Source organism: Ammodytes marinus, assembly GCF_949987685.1.
Source record: "Ammodytes marinus genome assembly, chromosome: 17".
Classification (NCBI taxonomy): domain Eukaryota; kingdom Metazoa; phylum Chordata; class Actinopteri; order Uranoscopiformes; family Ammodytidae; genus Ammodytes; species Ammodytes marinus.
In genome coordinates, this window is record NC_137221.1 from 9,359,882 (window position 1) to 9,381,064 (window position 21,183).

A 21,183-nucleotide genomic window follows, 5' to 3' on the forward strand; every position below is an offset into this window, starting at 1 on the left:
ATTTTTTTTTTCATATTTTTGCAGTGTGACAAGCAAAGCGGGCTAAAAACATCTTAAAGCTCATAAAAAAGGTAAAATGTGGCAGATTAAAAAGCACTAATGTTCATCAACAGCGACTTTGCCATGTAAAATAATAATTATGATAATAAAAAACAAGTTCAGCATTTTTCGCAACAGACTGCATCCACAATGCAGCATGTTTTTTTTCCTTATGTTTTCATCTTTTCCTCGTTGTGAAAAATCTCTTCAAAGCATCTTTTCCCCGCCAAGCCACCCCAATCCCCCCCCCCCTCTCTCCTCGAGCCCCCCACCCCCACCCCAAACAGACATTTGTTTTCTTCTGACACTTAGTTACCTCTGACATAATAATTATCAAAGTTTTCTTCTAATGAAGAAACGAAAAAAAGCTCTTCTCTATTAAATCTGTACAGCTTATGTGATAGATTCTTTTATTCCTCTTTAGAACAACTCATCCAGTGTCTTGTCCCCCCTCTGAGTGGTCCAAGAGACTGATTTAGTTTGCTTTTTCTTTTTTTTTCCTTCTCCCCCCTAACCAGACGTCAGACTTTAACTCTGTAAAAAGTTTCCGACGCCCTTCAAATTAAGGCCATGAAGATTCAAGAAAGAAAAAAACACTTTGTTTTCGGATATATCTAGAAAACTAAAATTTAACACTAGAACATAAAAAAGAGTGAAAAGAAACTGTAGCTTAATATCTGAGGAAGACAATCTCTGTGTGTATCTCAAACTTGACTCCCCTTTTTCTAATTACAAAATAAACTTCATCACCTTCCTGCACATTCAACCTTTTTTTTTTTTTTTTTTTACTTTTTCTTGATTTTTTAAATGTTTTTTCTTCTTTTTTTAATAGGTTGAGAATTTTTTTTTTCTTTGAGAAACTTTTCAAGCTTCAGCCCAGCCCTTCAGGCAGGTTTCCCAGACTAAAACAATTTCACTTCTTTGCACTGTGCCCAGCAATTTCCCCATCCCCTTCCTCAGCACTCTTTACCTCCTCCTTGCGTTTTTTTCCTTTCTTTTTTTTCTCCTCGTAGGCCAGGTAGGAAATGAAAAAAAGTGTCTCTTTTTTGGTGCCTGGGCAATCTGGAAGCAATCTCTTTCTTTTCTCTCTTTTTCCTCACATTCACAGTGCAGCCACCTTCTGTCTCAAGGCAACGCTGTCACAGGAACATTCGCTCAGGCCGTTGCTATCTGATGAAAGAGGGGAAAACGTGGGAGAGAGAAAGTTATAATCAAAGCACAATATTACAAACACAAAAAAAGCAATAGAGCTGACAGCTGACAGCCCAGTCAGACGACTGAAGTGAAATGAAGGCCCGTCAAAGCGGTTCTGATCAGGCCAGAAAAGCAAAAAGTGCTGCCAAAATGACAAGCAAATGACAACAGCAGTCAGGCATAATTTGAGTAATTTTATAATGACACTACTGTGTCTCTTAGGACTCTCCTTTTATTTATTTATTAATCATTTCTGATGACTATATCCTCATCCTAATAGAAAAATGTTGCAATTTGGCGGATTTCTTACTAAAAAACATTGAAAGAACAAATTTTATCTTGTTTATACAAGTTAGATTTACTTAGGGGCGACATAATTCATGTGTTGGAGCACACTGAAAATCGAGAATTTCATCACATGGATGCAAAAATATATAAAAATCAAATTTGACCGTAAAGCTTGTCTAGCATACTTATTGTTTGGGGACATTTACAACCATATCACCCATTGCTTAAAATTTAAATAATGATAGAAATCAATAAATTGAAAAACTATGAATAACAAATAATAACAATGACCCGGAAAGCATAGAAGAATACTTAGCTGCAACCGTTGACAGCCACTATCCAACGTCACAGTTTGACTTACTTGGACTGGTATGAGTAAGCATGGTCGCCGGAACCGTCCACCTGGATCTGTTGCTGCTGGCCAGACACCTCCTGTGACGAGGGAGCCACTGACTGGGGGGAACCGTCTGTCACCACTCCCTGAAGAGACACACACACACACACACACACACACACACACACACACACACACACACACACACACACACACACACACACACACACACACACACACACACACACACACACACACACACACACACACACACACACACACACACACACACACACAGGGGGGGGGGGATGTCAGAATTTAACTTTAACAAGTATCTCTCTCTGCAATGCTCGACACTTCCTACTGAAGAACATGCGACTGAGTACAGTAGCATTCTACTTTTGTCTACTGTGTATCCATCTGTACTGCATTGCATGTCCTTCTGCCCTGGAAGAGGGACTTGTTCCCTGTTTGTCTTCCTGAGGTATGTCCGATAGTTTTTCCTGTTAAAGGAGCATTTCTTTCTCAAATCAGAGGGGTCTGCCATCATACAGACTGTAAAGCTGCCTCACACAATCTTGTTAAACTGGCTCGCTAAAAAAAATAAAAAAATAACTCATGCTGCGACAAGCATTTCTCCCACCCACAGAATGTCAAAATAAATATTAACTTTTCCGTCCAAAGATGTATGTCAGAAATGCACATAAAACTTTGGTGGAGGCATGTTAAAATGTGCTTATTTAGGCACAGTAAAGGTTTATCCACAGGCTACAATCTTGCATATCTACATGAATGTTAATCAATATGCACTGTCCCTATTTCAAATGAATACATCTCAAATTAACATATTACTAAATACACAATATTTATTAGTGTATAGGAATCAAATATGTAGAAATAGTTTAAAAAAAAAAGATAATATCAAACTTCACCTTTGTTTGAGGTTAAACAAATCAATAAAGTTGGACATGAGTTCTGAATTCATCATGACCTTTAGGCTTTTTAAAAATTGTGCCTAGCGTTACTTATAGCACCCCCCCATCATTGAGTCATCTCAATCACCTTTAACAAGCTCTCAAGGACACTGCGTCCTGTCCATACATCAGCCCTGCAGATACTGGCTGATGCAGTGATATACACCCCGCTGCTGAGAGGACCACGCTGAGAATGGAAAATGGTAAGAGGTTGCCATGGGCTACACTGCGACTACATCCCTCTCATACGTTCCATTCCTTCACTAGAAACTTTGTGATGAGGGAGGGAGGGGAGTGGATGGGGGGAATAAGAGGAGGGGGAGGGGAGAGCAACTAATGGATCTGTCAGGGGAAACTGTCATTGTTCGTGGCTGGTGGGCTAACCAGCTCTCCGTGGCTGACGGATGTGTGTGTGTTCCGAGCTACCTACCAGGCCTGCACCGGCTGTGTGTGTGTGTGTGTGGGGGTGAGAAAGAGAGAGAGAGAGAGACAGCACCACGGGCACTGTGTCTCACTTCAGCTCCTGTCATCTGATATGCGACGGATAGTCCATCTGAATACGACCGCACTGTCAGCCTCCAGACAGTACGGCCCGCTCTCCACTCCTCTCCTTGCCCGGCCTGCCTGCCTGCCTGCCTGCCTGCCTGCCCGCCCGCTCGCTCTCCGCGCTCATCATTTCTCAGGGCTTGGAACTGCCCGAACCTGCCAGGAGCTCAGACAGCCCCCCTAAGAAGTGACAAAGTCTGCACCGCACACCGCACTCCAAATGTCTTTCCACCAATACTATACAAACTTCTGACTCATCCTGCATTGCTTGCACTTTTCCATAGTTGTTGTTTGATGGTGGTACAACAAGGCCATTCGTTTTCCAAAGAATAAGAGCCACTTACCAAGTTTTCAAATGTAATCCTTCTATTTAATGACGGTTTGTGATGTGCTGATGCGGTGGCCAGGTTTTTAGGAATGGTGTGTGAAGAAGAGGTAGGTGTGCTGCGCTTTTGGGGAATAAGTGAGTGGGCTTGTCAAGAGTAATGATGTGGTCCTTTGCGTAAAAATAACACCCACGGATTCTTTCATGGGAATAGGCAAAGTGTGTGTATGCGTGTGTGTGTGGCTCTTACTTCGACAGGGACTGCTGTTTGAGGCACAGGAGTGTACTGGGGAATGTAGGTCCCTTGCATAGGCGCCCCGGCAGCTGCAGCAGTCATGTACTGAAACAAGCATAAACAAAAAAGGCACACAGGTCAACATCTCTTACATGTAAAAAAATCGTTCTACACACATCACAATACGTTTACATTTGTGACAGAATGTACAAAATCCAGGTCAAAAATGGGACGAGAGAAACAGATATCTGAATCTGATATTGATATGATTATTCCCTATCAGTATCATTTACTGCAATTTTCCCACTGAAAGCGTTGTGGATGAGAACTTGCTGTGCCCTCAGCATCCTTTGGAGGGCGCTAAAAGAATGTGTGTGCACTCGACAGAGCAGAGGATAGGAGTGAGTGTGTGAGGTATAGACAGAGGGGACGGAGGAGGAAGAGATGTCTTGCTGTTCTACCAAAAGACTTCACAGGCAAGTCAAATGCACCAGGACACAGCTGAGAAGGAGATAAAGAAGGGGAAAAAGAAAAGCTGAGGGGAATGAAAGGAGAGTTTGAGAGAGAGGAGAGGAGGGAGAGAGCGGGAGGTCTGTTGCCTGTGGCCTATATTTTTCCTTTAGTCATGGCTGCCCCGGCTTTTAACTGGGCGCTCGCCTCGCTCCACGATGGCCATTTTACAGACGTGACACAAGTTCGGTTACACGACAGCCACTAGGCTTTCACATGCAATATGAATGAGGACACGGCACTTTGTGTGAGGCTTTTCCCTGAGAACTTGCTGTGAATGCATGCTGTGTGTATATACAGTGTGTGTGTGTGTGCGCCTGTGTGGTTTTTTGCCAGAGTAGTGTGTGTGCGATTCTTTTTAATTAGCGGCAGGCCTGCGCATAAAAGATGACTTATCACTATTTGTCTGTCCATCTGTGCATGTGGACATGTGTGTTCGTCCAATGCGTGCAGCTGTGCGAATATGCAATCTCTGTGCGAATGTGCCTGCTTGCGAGAGTGGGACAAAGACAAAAGAGGCTTGGAACTGATAATGCTGCAGTACAGCGCCCCGAACGGATGTGATCCCAGATAAAATAAAAGCCACCGGGCTGCCTCTCTCCGCCTCTCCATGGCTTCCTGCTGCTTTTCCGGACCAAGAGAAAAAAAAAAGAGGTACAATCCCTTTATTTCTGTCTAATTTTTTCCCCTTCCCCTCTCTTGCCATTGCTAAGGAGCGTGGCGACAGTATGCAGTGGGAGGTATAGTAATAGAGGGGCTGTTGCCGGGGGTTGCGGTGCCTTCTTTTCTTGGCGGTAGGCCCGGCGGTGCTGGTGAAGTGTCATTACCGGCAGCGCCGCTAATGGATCGGGTACGGCTCCACCGCTCAGCGCTAATGAGACCAGCTAAAGGCCAGGGACATGGGTGATTAACTCCCCCTACCGTCGCTAGCTACACACGGCCAAGCAGGAGGATGCCCTGGGATGGGGGATGTTGTAAGCGCATGTGTGTTTGTGTGTGTGTGTGATTGTGTGGGGGTCCGTGCATGTGTGCGTGTGGATTTAAGGTTATCACACCTTCAGTGCTGTCACATTCAGGACGGTGGGGTGAGGTGCCATAGTTCAGACTTCCTGACACATTACCACATTACCTATCTTCTGTGTTATCCCTCCTTTCCTCTCACCTTCCTGTCACTCTCTCTCTCTCTTTCTCCCTCCCTCCCTCCCCCCTCTCTCTCTCTCTTCCAACCTGCTGCTATCGTCTAAAAGGGCCCATCAGATTGTTGAAGTGACCTTCTCTTGAGAATCAAACCCATGCATACCAATTTTCCACCAAGTCCTTTTTTTTTGTCTTCGCCTCCCCTCTCCCCATTAACATCATCCAGTTAACTCACCTGTAAGGGCCAAAGAATTGAAAGCAAATGAAGGGAAGCAGCAGGAGATAATTAGCAATATCGAAATCTCCCTGTCAAAAGGGAGAATGTCCATTTGAGATGTTATATTTCTGGCCAGGGCTGCAAAAGGAATTTAAATGAGATTTAACAAGAAAATGTAATAAGATAAGATTTTTGGCTCCTACCATAACCATTAGTTAACCTATTTAATGTGGCAGGTGGAGCAGAGCACATTGCTGCAGTCGCTCGCTGCTGTGGCAAATCAGGGAGGACGTCAAGCCTGGCTCCAGTGAATTGAGTTGCTATGGTGATAAAGATGATTTTTTTTTGTCCAATATCAACTCTTTTAATACTTGCCTGTCCAAAGTCAGGGGACAGGTTTTGGGCATTATAAAGCATCCCTAATTGGCAATAAATGGTGTTTTACTCTTACAGCCACACAGCCACACAGCCACACACACACACACACACACACACACACACACACACACACACACACACACAGCCAAACATCTATACACACACACACACACACACACACACACACACACACACACGCACACGCACACGCACATGAAAACAGATGGCGTTTGTGTACGTTTCATGAACCTGCATAGTTTCTTAACGAGGCAGGTGTGAGTAAACTCCGTAAGTCTCTTCCCCCTACCATCACTCTCCATTACACTCACCTATAACTACAGTATAAAAGTCACACCGCAATGCAGCAATGCCAGGATGAAAATCCATACCATAGACAGAACCGCTCTAATACCACAGTGGATTGGGCCTCTGCGCCGCGCAACAGGCAATTTATGTTTCCTGGATATACAAGGACGATGGGGCCAGCTTTAACATTTAGCTTTCTAGCTTTTCCACATTGACATGAATTTCTCCATAAGAATAAACTTGTATAGCTCTGGCACCGGTGGAATGTAAGCGCAGCACGTTAGCATCTTTAAAGGTGTACTACGTAACTTTAGATTTGTCAGAGATGTGAATATTGTCGAAGGTTTAATCACATCACTGAGTTAAGAAAAAAAATTCTCGCAGGAAAATTGGATCCCTGGAACACTGTTTGAAGTTAGAAAGCTTCCTGAAAAGTTACTGTTTCACTGTTGTTGTTTACAGCATCAGGGCCATCTTAATTTTGTTAATAAACATATTCTAGTCTTAGGTTTGGTTCCTCAAAATAAATGTTTTGTTTTTATTCATGATGATAGAATTATTCAATACTAAGAATTACACTTAGAGAAACTATGTTTTGAAAACTTAATGCAGGCTCTGCAAATGCAAACAAATCCCCCTCCCCAGAAACTGCTATGTGCACCTTTAAATCTTCAAATACATCATGCACCTTTCTGTCCGTCACATCTATCTATCTATCTATCTATCCGTCTCTTCGGTGCTGACAGGCTGTTAAGTTGCGTAGTGTGCAAAAGGTGGAGGATAACAGTTGGTCAAGGCGAGAGCATCCAGCTACTCAGAGCGGGTTATTAATGGCAGAAGCAGTGTGGGGATGGGCTCTGATGACTATTGATCTTAGCTGTGGGGCACCAACACGACAGGAACTATTGGAGCCGCACACCAGCTGCTTGTGAATCACTGTGCTGTACCACTTGCCCATGAAAAAGCACCTCTATATCTCTGCCCCCCTGGCTTTGTAAACACCTCACCAATATGGAGATTTATCCTAGACGGACACGTTGTCAACACACTCTTAGCAGCACAGCCTTGCACTATGTAACTTTGGGTGTGTCAGAGATGTGAACATTTTCTGAGGTATATTCTCATAAATGAATAAACAAATTTTCCTCACGTAAAACTTGGATCCCTGGGATACTATTTGAAGTAAGAAAGCTTTTTTTAAAAAATTGATCTGCAAATGTAAACAAATTCCCTGTTCCCGAAACTGCAGTTTAAGTATATAATTGTACTGTATTGCGCAGACAAAAGTCGGGAAAGGCAGAGAAGGAGTAGAGTGCTAGTAAACGCGGATGTGAACAAAGCATGTTTCAAAATGCAAATGTTCTATGGGGCTGGAAATGCATTTAATGTGTGTTAATGAGACCTCAAAGATTCACACAATATGTTTGGGTAAGTGAACACTGAACATAAACGTACCGTTTGTTTGTGTACAAGACAAAAAATCAACATAGCACCTTTAATGGCTGTTATCTGGTCGTCCATTGTTAATTGATTTTCGTGGGTCAAAGGAAGGAGCTGTAAACACAACATTCACATGTAATCACCTCGTAAAGATGACTTGCTGAATGTGTTGGCAGTAAACAGAGGCCTCTTTAACACATCAAGCAGATATGGAAACATTTGAAGTATCATATTTCTGGCCACTTTACGAAGGTAAGTTTGATTTTCCCCTCACCTTAAAGCCCTGTTTGGTACTCCACTTGAGGGAAATATCTAGCTCTTTTGCTGCTAAATGCTTCACTATAGTTGCTAACTTTACCTCTTTCTTAATTGGTGCTGGAAGAAAAGTACCCCTTACACAACATTCATGTGATTTATTTAAAAATTCACTTTAGAACAGTAATTGGTTCAGCTTTAAGTTAAGATAACATTCTAGAAAAGCCTTAAGATCATGCAGCAAACAGTTAACTGTGTGTGCACCATATAATTACTGCTGTTCTTTATAATCAAGATCCAGAGAGTTTCAGGCAAAGATTTAATTGCACTGCAGAGGTCTGGTGCTTCCTGTAAGATGGTTCATTTAATGTGCACACTAACTTGAGCACATATAATCCAAATTCAGAAATAAGGTTGTATATATTGGAGCACATTTTAGATTGAAAATCATGATAAAAAACTCATATTTATAGCACAGATTCAAATTCAGAACATTAAAAATGAATTTAAGAGTGACACAACTCTTGCCCCACAGTTCTTGGCTACGAGCCCTTAAAACACATTCATTGTAAAAATGTAAAATGCCATAAAAGGTTTTTCTCCTCCCTTAACAACCACTTTCAAGGTTCTGCAAGGACACTAGCTGCTCAGTGGTAGTAGGAATCACCCTGATGTCAACATGTGTTACTGTTTGAATGGAGTGCATTCTCAGTCCACTTCCCCGGGCTGGGTTAAGGCTAAATATAGCCATACACGGTAATGGAAATGCAGAGTAACATACTGTACCCGGACTTCCCTATATATAAAAATAAACAAATAAGGCAAACAGCCCAGATAATAGAGGAAAGCGCTTCACACAAATCCGTCTTCCAGGGACAGAGAAGCTGTCAATCACCACCGTCACCATGACAACAGAGTCCTGGATTCTACATGCCATGACAGGCATAGGATGGAAACACAGAGGGAAGGTCACCTCTTGTCATGTCAAACACTGTGTCACTCACGGACACGGACGGAGACACTGGCATGCGTGCAAAGACACACACAAACACACACACAGAAATAGTAAAAATGACAGCATGTGCACATCCGCACATCATATTGCGCAGCGACCAAAAGATGCGATCAAGCACAAGCCATGACATATAGAGTCCTGTTAAGTGGCGAGAGCTTCTAGACAGTAAATAAATCAGTGACAGACAGTTTGCAATATGCACCCAACACGGTGAGATAAATCAGTCAGGAGCAGGGATGGCGTGTTTATGTGTGCCATCCATAAACAGTGAGCCTGAGGTTCTTTAGCATTCTGTAATCAACTTGTTCTAGATAGACAGTCACCAAATTGAGCTGGGTGACTAGAGTAGTTTTCAAATTCCAAAGCAGTGACAATACAGAGATGGCACTTATCCATGCTTCTTCTTCATTATGGGTGCGAGATTTTCCTTTTTTTCCCCCTCCTTTTTTTTTTTTTTTTTTTTTTTTTAACCAGGGCCTAACCCATTAACCAATCCTTGCTCCAAAACAACACAGTGTTCTCGGAAAGCTACGGTCACCAAAACCAGTGTCACAGCTTGGGCGGATCGGGAACATTTGGTTCCTTTTCTTGGCGAGGGAGGAGAAAAAGCCGCAGCCATACACAAACAGCCGCACAGAGTCCCTGGAACAGCCAAGAGTATTCTGAGGTGTGGCTTCTTCTTTTCGGTGGCCAGAGGCAGTCAAGTTGTTGACTTTAGAGATGCTCTATACTCATCATGGCAGGTGCCTCATCTGCGGCGAAGGGGGTCGAGTCACGTGACCTGTTTGGGGCAATCAAAACAACCTCGCCACATGCGTGTTGTCTTGAGGAATGTGCTCTAAGGGTATGCGGTGTCAGGTCCAGTTTATTACACAGTTCGTTACAGATGCTGGTTTCCCAACCCCTCTTTTTAAACAGGCTTTCTCAATCAGGCAATATGAAAGGGCCCTTCCACATCTGGCTTACGAAGAAAAACTGTATGGGAAAAATGTGTCTCGATTCCCACATAGCTGATCAAGTGTGGCGTGCCGTGTGTAGCATGCACAGTCGTGGAGAAAGTTATGCTACACAGCACATCGCCTTAAGGAAAGCTAAGCAGGCAGAAAGGGGAGAGGCACAAAAAAAGAGTTGCCGAAAAAAAAGGAGTGAGCGCCTTAACCCACTTTCTACTATAATACAACCCCATCAAACATCAGAAGCCATCAGTGTAGATTAGCCCGTCTATAATCCTAGCTGTTAGCACAGCTGGGGCAGATTAGGGCGGGGGCATTCCTGACAGAGCTAACGTGGCGTCACAGTCGCTGACAGCTCACCTGGAAACACATGGGGTGACTGTACAATACAGCACTGTTTCAATCACACACACAGACATACACACACACACAGATCAAACATGGTGCCGGAGCAAAGCTGCCCCCGGGCAAAAGGGTTAGGGCAGGAAGTCAGACCTCAGAACTGTGTGACACCTCTAAGTCGACTTGATCCTGAGACAGAGGGGGAGGGTTCATGGTTTAGGGTGGGTGGTGACTGTAAAGTGAGAGTGCGTAAGTGTGTGTGTGTGTGTGTGTGTGTGTGTGTGTGTGCAATAAAGAAAAGTGATGGAGTGATAGATTTGATGTGTGATTTAGAGAGTGAGGGAGACAGAAGGTGGGAGAGAGAAACAGGAATTACAGGGTGAAAGTGAGGAAGGTGGAGAACAGAGAGCTCTGTCGCACACAGGATATGTGTTTAATGTGAGAGATCAGGGAGGGAATACGGCCCCTCCATGTCTGGCGGTGAATTCATGCCGTGTCAAACAAATGATATGGCGGCTCCATGGCAGAGCACATGTGGCAAAAGCCTGAGAAGGTCTGGCCTTTTTTTTAGAGGAAATGTAAAATCCATCTTTTTCTCATAGTGTGCTTTGTTTTTTGAACCCAAATGAACAATGTTCCAAAAAGATATGAGGCCACTTGGTCTTCCCGACCCCGTACCAGCAAATGTAATGCACACCTGGTGTTTCCTTTCCCAACGTTTTACTGTTCTGTCTTGAGTCTACAGTAAAGAGCAGATGGAAAACAGCAGGAAAAAAACAAGACAGATTGCCTCCGATAAATTTAAAATGCACCTTTATATGAATGGATTTTTATAGCATTTGATCAAGAATGGCAAATGTTTTGTTTCAGAAATATGCTATGCTATGAATATCTTTAACAATATACCAATTAATACATTATAATGAAAGAAGAGAAAATGTATTGTTGCAGTACAAATAAAAATAATAAAAAATTAAAAAATGTGCATAGTCAATTTAATTAATATGAATGTATGAAAGTTGTGCTAGCATTAAATCAGCATTTGACAGCTGGTATCTCAGAAATAAGATAAGGGCAGGGCATCTGGGGAGTTTTTTTCAGTCCTGAGTTGTGTCCAACTTCTACTGTATCAGTGCAGCTTGTATGCAGTGAAAAAAGGCCAAAGCCAGACTTGTGTGTGTGTGTGTTGTAATGGTGTCTGGTTTATTGTAGCACAGTGAGGAGGAGTATACTCACACTTCCCGTAGTTCCCAGGGACATATGGTTCATCTGCTGGGTGATAGGGCCCATCATGCTGGCAGGCTGCATGGACATAGTGTGGTCCATGGCTGGCGTGATCACTGCACCCTGGTGGCACGAGAAAAAACACAAGTACAAGTTGAGATGAAAACATGTGGACATTGTGTCTATTCTTTTACTTTTCATTCCAATTCACATTTGCTCCAAAAAACACATAAATCAGAAAATAAGCCAAAAGATTTCACAATTGAAAAGGAGTAACTATATGTATAACGGTGAAAAAAAAAAACAGGGAGGAGGGAGGAGGGAGGAGGGAGGAGGGAGGGAGGAGGGAGGGAGTCTTGGGCTAATGGTTAAAAGAGGCATGGCAGGAGGTTCGGGTGAGAAAAGAAGGACAGGGAGAGACAGATTAACATTTTTACAAAACACTTTATTCACAACATTTTTAGTTTGATATAGTTCAACAGTTCAACAAAGTGCTAATGCATTCAGATTCCCAGTTTTTTATCTAGTAAAAAATTGTGAAAAATGCTAATCTTATCATTAATAGTGGCGAAGTGGGTAGGAAGATTGCCTCTGGAGTGCAGGGTCGGAGGTTCGATTCCCCGCCTACCCGCCACATGTCGAAGTGTCCCTGGGCAAGACACTGAACCCCAAATTGCTCCCGATGGTTCAGAGAGCGCCTTGCATGGCAGCTACTGCCATCGGTGTATGAGTGTGTGTATGAATGGGTGAATGTGGTAAGATATGTAAAGCGCTTTGGGGCTGAGAAAATCGTCTAGAAAAGCGCTATATAAGTCAAGTCCATTTACCATTTACCATTAATAACGGAACAGACAATATTATTAAAACGCCAACACTGTTTGAAAGCATCCAAGTCTCCAATATGTTTATATACATTTGTGTTATGTAGGAGAGCGAGGGACAGAGAGAAAGACAGAGAGAGGGATAGAAAGTAAGCAGGAAGAGATGCTATCGTCAAAACTACAAAAGCAATAAAAAAAGAGGAAGAGTGAAAGGTGACACGAGGACAACAATGCAGCTGGGGAAGGAGAAGAAGAAGGGAAGAGTGACAGTGTCAATAAACAGCAATGGAAACCGAGGGACATTTTTCAAGATCAATAATACGCACTTTTGTCTTAGGTCCATTAAAAGGGTCAATATCTGTATCTGATGTATCAAACAATATGGGTCTGTTGTGGTTCATTGATTGCTGAGAGAGAGGATGCTGTCCCCGTCCCACCCTCTCCCTGTCTCTCACTTTTTATTCACTCACTCTGGAGCCTCTCCCACTTAGGGTATAACGCGTGGCATGTTTCCCCTGTTGGGCGGGTGGGAACGCTAAAGCAGCAGCATCATTTTCACGCTGCAGTGGAACATGAGGGGAAAGTGATGAAACCATTGTTGCTCTTTCATCCCTTGTCATGATAGCTCCATTTTCCCCGTCACTGAAGCCTTCCGGAGGAACGTGTTCAAAAACCAAACTCCCTTTTTTTTCCTACTCTGCTGCCTCTATTCTTCTCACTGTGTCCATACTGTAAGTGTGTCAATGCGTGTTTGTAGGTAAGCCTGCTACACACTGCATTTCTGCACACGTGTGAAAGAGACTGACAGCTTCTCCGTGTGTGTGTGTGTGTGTGTGTGTGTGTGTGTGTGTGTGTGTGTGTGTGTGTGTGTGTGTATGTGTGTGTGAGCATCTAACTCCAATAAAGTAATTTTAGCGAGTGTGTGCGCGTGCATGTATATGCACCCCACTGCTGGTGACTCTGTGTGGGCTTATTGGAGAACAAACTGTGCAGACACAGCCTGTCAGAATCGCTCTGCTTGCCTACTTCCCTGCATTCACAACACAGTCAGCTATAACTCCCTCTCCTCTCCTCTCCTCTCCTCTCCTCTCCTCTCCTCTCCTCTCCTCTCCTCTCCTCTCCTCTCCCTCTCCCTCTCCCACTCCATATGCCGGCTTCATGTGATCCTTTCCCGGTGATTTACCTCGGCACAAGCGGAAAGAAACTAGCGTGGAATGCTGAGATCAATGATGGAAGAAGTATTCAAAAGGCACCAGCTCATTGTCAGTTCAAACTTAAGCCTTGTTATAATGTAGTTTTACATTTTTGCACCTCACAAACTCCAGGTAGTAATTTCCACTGGTGGTAAGGGGGGGCGGGGGTATCTCCCCTGCACTCAGAGCAACTTGCCCTGGGTTTTCACCTTATAGCAGTATATCATTTCCATATCACATTAATTAATTCCAGGGCTACATGAAACCTCAAAGGAATCCCTTCAGAGCTACTCAGGGCTGAAAAGGGGATGGCATAATTAGTTTTTGGGGTAATATTTGAATAATAAAACCTATGCCTATACCTTGCACAAACAAGAGCTTAAGTAGATACTCAAACTAATGTAGCTTGCTCATATAAGAGCTTATATAATATACGGCTGATACATCTGACCTGACAGTTGATCAAAAATGCAATTTAATAATGAAGTAAACTTGGACAATTTAACAGAATGCAGCTCAATTTACAAGATGTAATTCTTTGAACAGGTTAAATGACAACATAGTATCAGATAGATAAACATAACTAGATTTTTTTCTACTTTACTTAAGCAATAGCACAATGAAAAACTAATGGTAGCATCATCTCTCAGTTTTGAATAGAGAATCAGAACCTTCAAACTGATCTTCATCTACATTATGAACCATCCGGAGCTCTTTGGAACGGCTTGGACAGGTCTACTTTCAGTCCCTAGAGACAAGACTAAACATGGAAAAGCAGCTTTCAGTTTGTATGCGCCACATATTTAGAACAAGCTCCCAGAGAACTCTACAAGCTCTTTTAAATCAAAACTGAATACTTTTCTGTTTGACTTCTAACCTATAATTTTTTTTTGCTTTTTTTATTGTCTTTTAAATGCAATTTCTTTGTCTGTTTTTCCTTTTTGTTTTCATTATCTCTTACTTGCAATTACAATATTTTCTTATTTTGAAGAAACTACTTTCTTAGTTTTATTGTTAATGTATTTCTATACCCTCTGTAGAGCACTTTGAATTCTCGTCTGAATTGTGCTATAGAGTTTATAAATCAACTTGCCTTGCATTGCCTTGCCTATAGTCTTCAGGAGATGTAGTGGGGGTACAAAGCATTTCTCTCTGAAATACAGTTTAGTTGATTCAAAGTAGCAAAAAACAAATGGAAATGTCTGGTGTTTTGTATCACCACTGGCTGTGACAGAAAGAAAAAAAGAAAAGGAGAGGAAACTAGGAGATGGACAGAACGACTGTGTGAGGACAGGAAGGATGGATGATTAAGGAGAGAGCTGATGGAGGTCATGACGGAAGACGGGAGTGAGGAGAGAGAGAGAGAATTAGAGAGATCGTCCTAGACACAGGGGGAGAAAGGTAGAGCAGACAAAGAAGGAGAAAAGGAGGGGATAGAAGACGAAGGGAGAGAAGGAGGAAAGAGAAAATGAGAGGAGCGAGAGGGAAGCGGCGGGGAGCTGTGGGCTAACCTGTTACTGATTCAGCCTCTGACAATGCCTTTATAATGGGAAAGGGAGAGCAACGGAAAGGCTTAATTCACAGACGTGTCAGGGAGAGTTAAGCCGATTTGTGATTTCGATTTTCTGTGTTTGTGAGACTGAGTGTCTGTGAGATAGGGGGTTTTAGAGAGTGTGTGTGTGTGTGTGTGTGTGTGTGTGTGTGTGTGTGTGTGTGTGTGTGTGTGTGTTTGTGGTGCGGGTGTCCACTGATGGAGCAGAGACGATGGAAAATGAGAAAGAGACTGACACAAATAGACAATATATGTTTTTGATTTGTCGTCCCTGTGCGAGGAAGAGACAGAGAGACGGAGAAAGAGGAAGATAATGGATGCTGCAGACATATCCGCAACAAATGTCTGAGATTATGTTTACAGATCTTCTTAATGCATGCATATGTTTGTGTGTGTGTGTGCGTGTGTGTGGGTGTGCCTGTTTGTGTGGGTGTGTGTGTGTGCGCGTGCCTGTGTGTGTGTGTGTTTGTGAAAAACCCATCTTTACTTAAGATGGTATTGATCCTGCTCCAGACAGTAGACAGATGATATCAGCCCCCTGGTTGTTAAATACGTTGATATACACTCAACGACCACGAGACAATGTACAACAAATAAGAAAACCGTACAAGCAGCATTGTTTTTAATGATCAGTCATTAAAAGTAAAACGCAGCACTATATACAAATGACGGAGCGCTGATCGGTATTGGCTGATATTCATTACTTGGTCTTTAGAGTTGCTGATCAGAAATAACAATTGTAAAGATGGGCGAGGCAAATACATAAATGTCACAGAGATAGCAAGCGCTTTTTTAAAAAATTTTATACTGCCTGGCCCATTACTGCTAAAGGCATTTCCACTATGTGAAGTGGTTTTTTGTTCCTTTGCAGCTTGAAATAGACTCAAGATACAGACAGGTAGGAAGTATGTTTGGGTTATTAGTATCAAGTTTAAGTTACAGAGTATTAAGAGGTTCTTGCTGCACAGAATTTGAATGCAGACATTAGATATTGCTTCTTTTTTGTTTGAAACTACATAAGTGAAAAAGATGTAAAAAGACCTTCTGTTCTTTTTTCATACAATTTAAAGAAAGTTCATACATTTTAAAGAAAGCTCCACATTGCTCATTTAGGAGGGTGTGACAGTGCAGGAACATGTGATGAAGCTCGGCATAAAGAATAAATAATCAATCACTTTCAAAAAGTGGAAAAGATGGACAGAAATGGAAATGGAAAAAAAATATTACTTTTGCAGGACCCTGCAAAGGTCAGTGTCAGATTCTCTTGATTACGATGACTTTAAAACCACTGATCAGTATCAGCCCTTTAACAGCGGATCAGAGCATGCCCCACGGGCAGCCATTTTGCTCATCTGCTGCTGCTGCTCCGGGTTATAATATCAAACATTATTGCCTATCTATCTACACTGTTGCTTCAAACCGTTCGCCTAGATATAACTACCTTCAGGCGTCTGCAATGCCCTCGCTTTGAGTAAAAAACAGCCTGAGGCCACAAAAGGGAAGCTCACACGCCAAATCCTCAATCTTGTAGTTGGTTCACTGCTGACAAGAAGTCATCTGGTTATGACACTAGCATACTGTAGTCTTCAGACGTTTCACACTCAAAGAAGTGAAGAAGAAGTGCTGTAAGAACCATGGACAGTTAAAAAAAAATGAATGTGCTGTCTGTGACAGGTGGAAAGAAGAAGAAAAAAAGACAGGAGACGCACATTAAAAGCCCCAAGGAACGTCCAACAATGGCCACGGCTGTGTTTCCCCGAGTCTCCCGCTCAAACAAAGCATCACTTGTGTCGCAGACATGAAAGACGACCCCGCGCTTGACTCGACACATTCCTCAATGTACTTGACAGTTGGTTTCTACATGTGAGGCTCCGCGGTTTTGGATTCTGACGCTGGTGTGTGTGTGTGTGTGTGTGTGTGTGTGTGTGTGTATGTTACTGTGTTTCGTGTTGGGGTAAATGGGACACGCACACACAGCAGGATACTTGCGGAGGTGCTGCGGCTCCACGCCACAGGGTTTTGGGTAATTCTGCTAACGCTTAAGTAGTGTACTGTGCAGACATGGTGCTCACACACGCACACACAAACAGACCTGACTTGTTCACTCAGTCGTTATTGGTCTGGAAAGCCTGGTGTTAGAGAACATCTGCTGACGATTGACTGGTAACTTTATACAGCACGGAATGGCCAAGGACCCCTAATACTACTAAAGGCTCGCCCACCTGAACGGTACACTGTAAGGCAATGAAACAGTATCCATAGAAACCACAAAATGATTTTGGCTATGGAATGTTAAAATATAGTGTGTGAATATGCCTTTATGTTTCATTATATTGACATGCTCTTGAAGCGTCTGAATGTGTCTTATTCATCTTGTTTGGTATTTGTTTTCTATTAAGGTTAACAACAGCCACTCATAACTTCGCCTTCACCCAAGCTCGACCGCCACCACAGTTTCCAGATGCCCTCAAGCACCTTTCTATTCGAGTAAGCCCAAAAAAGGGAGGCAGCGTCCAGGGTCTTTCACTCTAAAGCGCAGCATGAATCCCTCCTCGGGGCCAACAGACTACCAGGGCAAGCCCTACAATTACCCAACAACGGTCTGTCTAAAAGACACAGCGTGCCATGGACTAAGCCAGCGAGGTGAGCTGCTCATTTTTAATTTCAAGTGAAGTGGCAGCGAAATAATAGTGCACATTGATGAATGGCAATGAATGAAGCCTCCCAGGTTGACATTCTCTTGGCCTTCCCCACATCACGTACAAATACAAATATGTTTCAGGGGTTTTGAAAAGCTTGATTGCAAACACGACAAGAACCAACAGGGTGGAAAAAAGAGATCGTTTCTGTGAAAATGAAACCGCTGAGGGGGCCACATCAGTGAACGTTAACAGATCAACGTGTGGAGCCAGATACCGATAAAGGATTTCTCACCTCCGGCAATGATCTTTATCTATACTGTGTATCTATTTGTCCTCCACGATGCAATGCAAACAAGGGGGTGGTGATGGATCGGTCTCCCTCCACTTATTGATTCATTTGTCTGTCAATCATGGGCAATACCTGCAGATGATGCAGATTAAATTAAGGTACTTTTCCTTTTTTTAACCACTGAAATTCAGCATTTTCTAATTTTAACCAGTTGAGTCGTGAGTTGCTGTAAGCTACAATTACAGATCAAAATATGGAGACATACTGTATATTACTAATTGACCCTGTTAAGATTGTTCATGGAAATGCTATAGTTTTGTTGAGCACTAATTAAGTGTGTGTGTGTGTGAGTAAGAGAGGTAAAGGTTGAAACTATTAAATGAATCCCTATTATGACCAACATGCTCAACGTAACAAGTAAGTGGTAGAAAACTCCATATTTGTCCACATCTACAGTACAGGATATTTGGATAGATTTGCAGAGTGGGTGTGTGTGCTTGCAATGTGTCCGTGTAAGAGAGAGGCTAAGGGTGCTAGATGAAGCATGTAACAGTATTTGTCATGTCTTCATGGGAGGTCCATTTCTCTCCACGCTCGGATCAACCATTCTCTGACTGCCTTTTGCAGACAAATGGATCATTTCACACGCACATCTCTCCAGAATATTTACTCTATTTACAAAAGGGAAGAAAAAAAGGATCAGAATTCCAATTAAAAAACACTGCAAGCTAATAAAGCACGTAGGCCAAAGCACATCGGCATTTGTCTCAAAACTTTGTTTTATTTTGTTACTATCGCAACACTTTCCGAGATAATATCCTTAGGGCTTACAGTGAAAATGCAGACGCTCGATCTCACTTTCCGTCACCCCGTGGCACTGCAACAATATCTCTCTTATATGAATGAAACTTTAACCCTGAACAGAAGCTTTTCTGCTGGCACTGGCACAGTAGCTGCAGTTGTACTCTGAAAGGGCAACGGGGGAGAGAGAGAGAAAGAGGGGATGGCGGGAGGAAAAACAGGGAGAAATAAAAGGGAGAACATATAAAAAGAAAAGAAAAGAAGTAGAGTAGAGAGGGAGCGAGGGATACAAAGATAGAAAGATAGAAAGGAGAGAGAGAAAGAGCAGGGAGAGCAACTCAAGGACGGCCGTATAGCCCGGTCTCAAATTCTGCCTTGCCAGTCAAATCCAAGAAACCAACATAATGCCCCCCCCCCCTCCCATTCGGAATCTGCAGCGTTTTTCATGTCAAGCGGGGAGATGGGTATCACACTGTGCACCGATTCACCTCCATTCGATGAGGGCAGATAGTTATGGTTCACTTCTAAGAAGCCCTAGCAGAAAGCACCTATTCAAAGCCAAAGCCAGAGAGAGAAAAAAAAACTGGCAAGGGTGCAACAGAGAGGAATTCAATAATTCACCTCGAGTAAGGGCCAATGCACCCCAGCACATACACACTGGAAGCACACACAGTTCACAGTGAGGGGAAGGGAAGGGAAAGAAGAGGAAGAAAAGAAAAACTGAGGATGGATAAGTCATGGGGAAAGACAGCAATGCTGCGCTTGGCTGGCACTGCGGCTACACCGGCACTCTTTGGCAGTATGCAATATGAGAGTGCGTGATTGATGATCTGCACGTTAAGTGAGATTTACCATTAAGAATGGGTTTCTGCACTAAAACAACGTGTGTGTTTGGGCATCTGTGTGGGAGCTGCATGTCTGTACTTGTCTATGGGGCCTTTACCCCCCCCCCCCTGCTCTTCTACAAGGTCTGCTGACTTGTGCAGCGCTGACCAAAGAACAGGGCTGCTGTTCTGACATCCCACGCCATAACAGAGCACAGTGTTAAGAGAGTGGAGACTCGGAGATACACTTTGAGAGAGGAAAAGAATGCAAAAGACAAGACATATGATAAAGAGAGGACAAAAATAAAATAAAAACAACACCGGCAAGGACAAGCTGCAACCTCATCTAGCTGTCCAAAAGCACTTGTCACTTTCTATCAAGTCCTACGCCTAGCGCACTTCTCCCTTTAATTGGGTATAAACACGTTTTGAAAACTGTTCTCTCTCTCTCTCTCTCTCTCTCCCTCCCTCTCTATTGCTAACAAAGTGTGGGCTCCTCTGCGGCATGCAGTCCGGATTCGTATGGATGGACTTGTCAAACTTAATTTGTTCGGATAAAAGCAAACACCTTTGCCAAAGCGGCACACGCTGCAATGCTCTCTGTTTATATATGTTATGTGTAATAGACAAACTCCAGTCCAGTTGTTCCAAATTTCAATAGTTTAATTTACTGCCATTCAAAACATCATGTATCATTCCCGACAAAGTATTGATAAAAACTATTTTCTGTTGGAGTGTAATTTTTTACAAAGGCACAGGGAGTCTGGAAAAACATCGAAATAAGTAAACAAATCATTACAGAAACACAGCATCAGCTAATAAACAAGATTTTTTTTAAACTATTTGTTGATCTACCGTCAGTTTACAGAATTTTACAAACAAGCTAAATTTTGAGAGCAGCGAAAAGGTCAAGGAATCACTTAGCAAGCTCTTTATCCCAGTGGAAGCACAGACAATGTATGATGATTGTTTTCATAGCAGGTATTAATGAGGGGTTTTTTTTAGACTCAAGATGAACTGATTACCTCCAAATTAACAGAGAAAGCACCACTATTGCTTTCACCAGAAGATCAAAACCACCAATGTAGCTCACCAAATACCTTTATTATGTACGATACCATCAATAGGATGTTGACAACACTGAGCTTTATATTAGTTAGATGTTAGACGTATATGTACAAGAGGATTTTTGTACATATAAAAAGTTTAATATATCTGAACTTTTTTATCTTTCGTGTAATGGTAATAATAAATGTCTTCAACACAGAAACATGGACTGTGTTTCTTCAGTTGCATTTTCTACTACAGAGTCTGACTGGCTTTGGCTTTGACCCCGTCCGTGCTTGACT

The 21,183-nt window shown here is 42.7% G+C and overlaps 1 protein-coding gene across 4 annotated transcripts in view; it reads right to left on the reverse strand.

The window, feature by feature from the left end:
* Positions 1-350: 350 nt before the first annotated feature.
* The window catches only part of LOC307263711 (RNA-binding motif, single-stranded-interacting protein 3-like), a gene marked incomplete at its 3' end in the record, with an annotated part of 279,795 nt that continues 258,962 nt past the window's right edge, over positions 351-21,183 (reverse strand). For 2 of the 4 annotated variants that reach the window (XM_080044935.1, XM_080044934.1), the window contains exons 11-13: positions 11,725-11,835; positions 3,951-4,040; positions 1,879-2,001 (exon numbers count right to left, since the gene is read on the reverse strand). In XM_080044935.1, the coding sequence (XP_079901061.1) occupies positions 1,879-2,001; positions 3,951-4,040; positions 11,725-11,835 (324 nt within the window). Of the gene's footprint in view, positions 1,210-1,878; positions 2,002-3,950; positions 4,041-11,724; positions 11,836-21,183 lie in introns of those variants that run through there. The other 2 variants (XM_080044933.1, XM_080044936.1) reach the window with 2 other exon arrangements.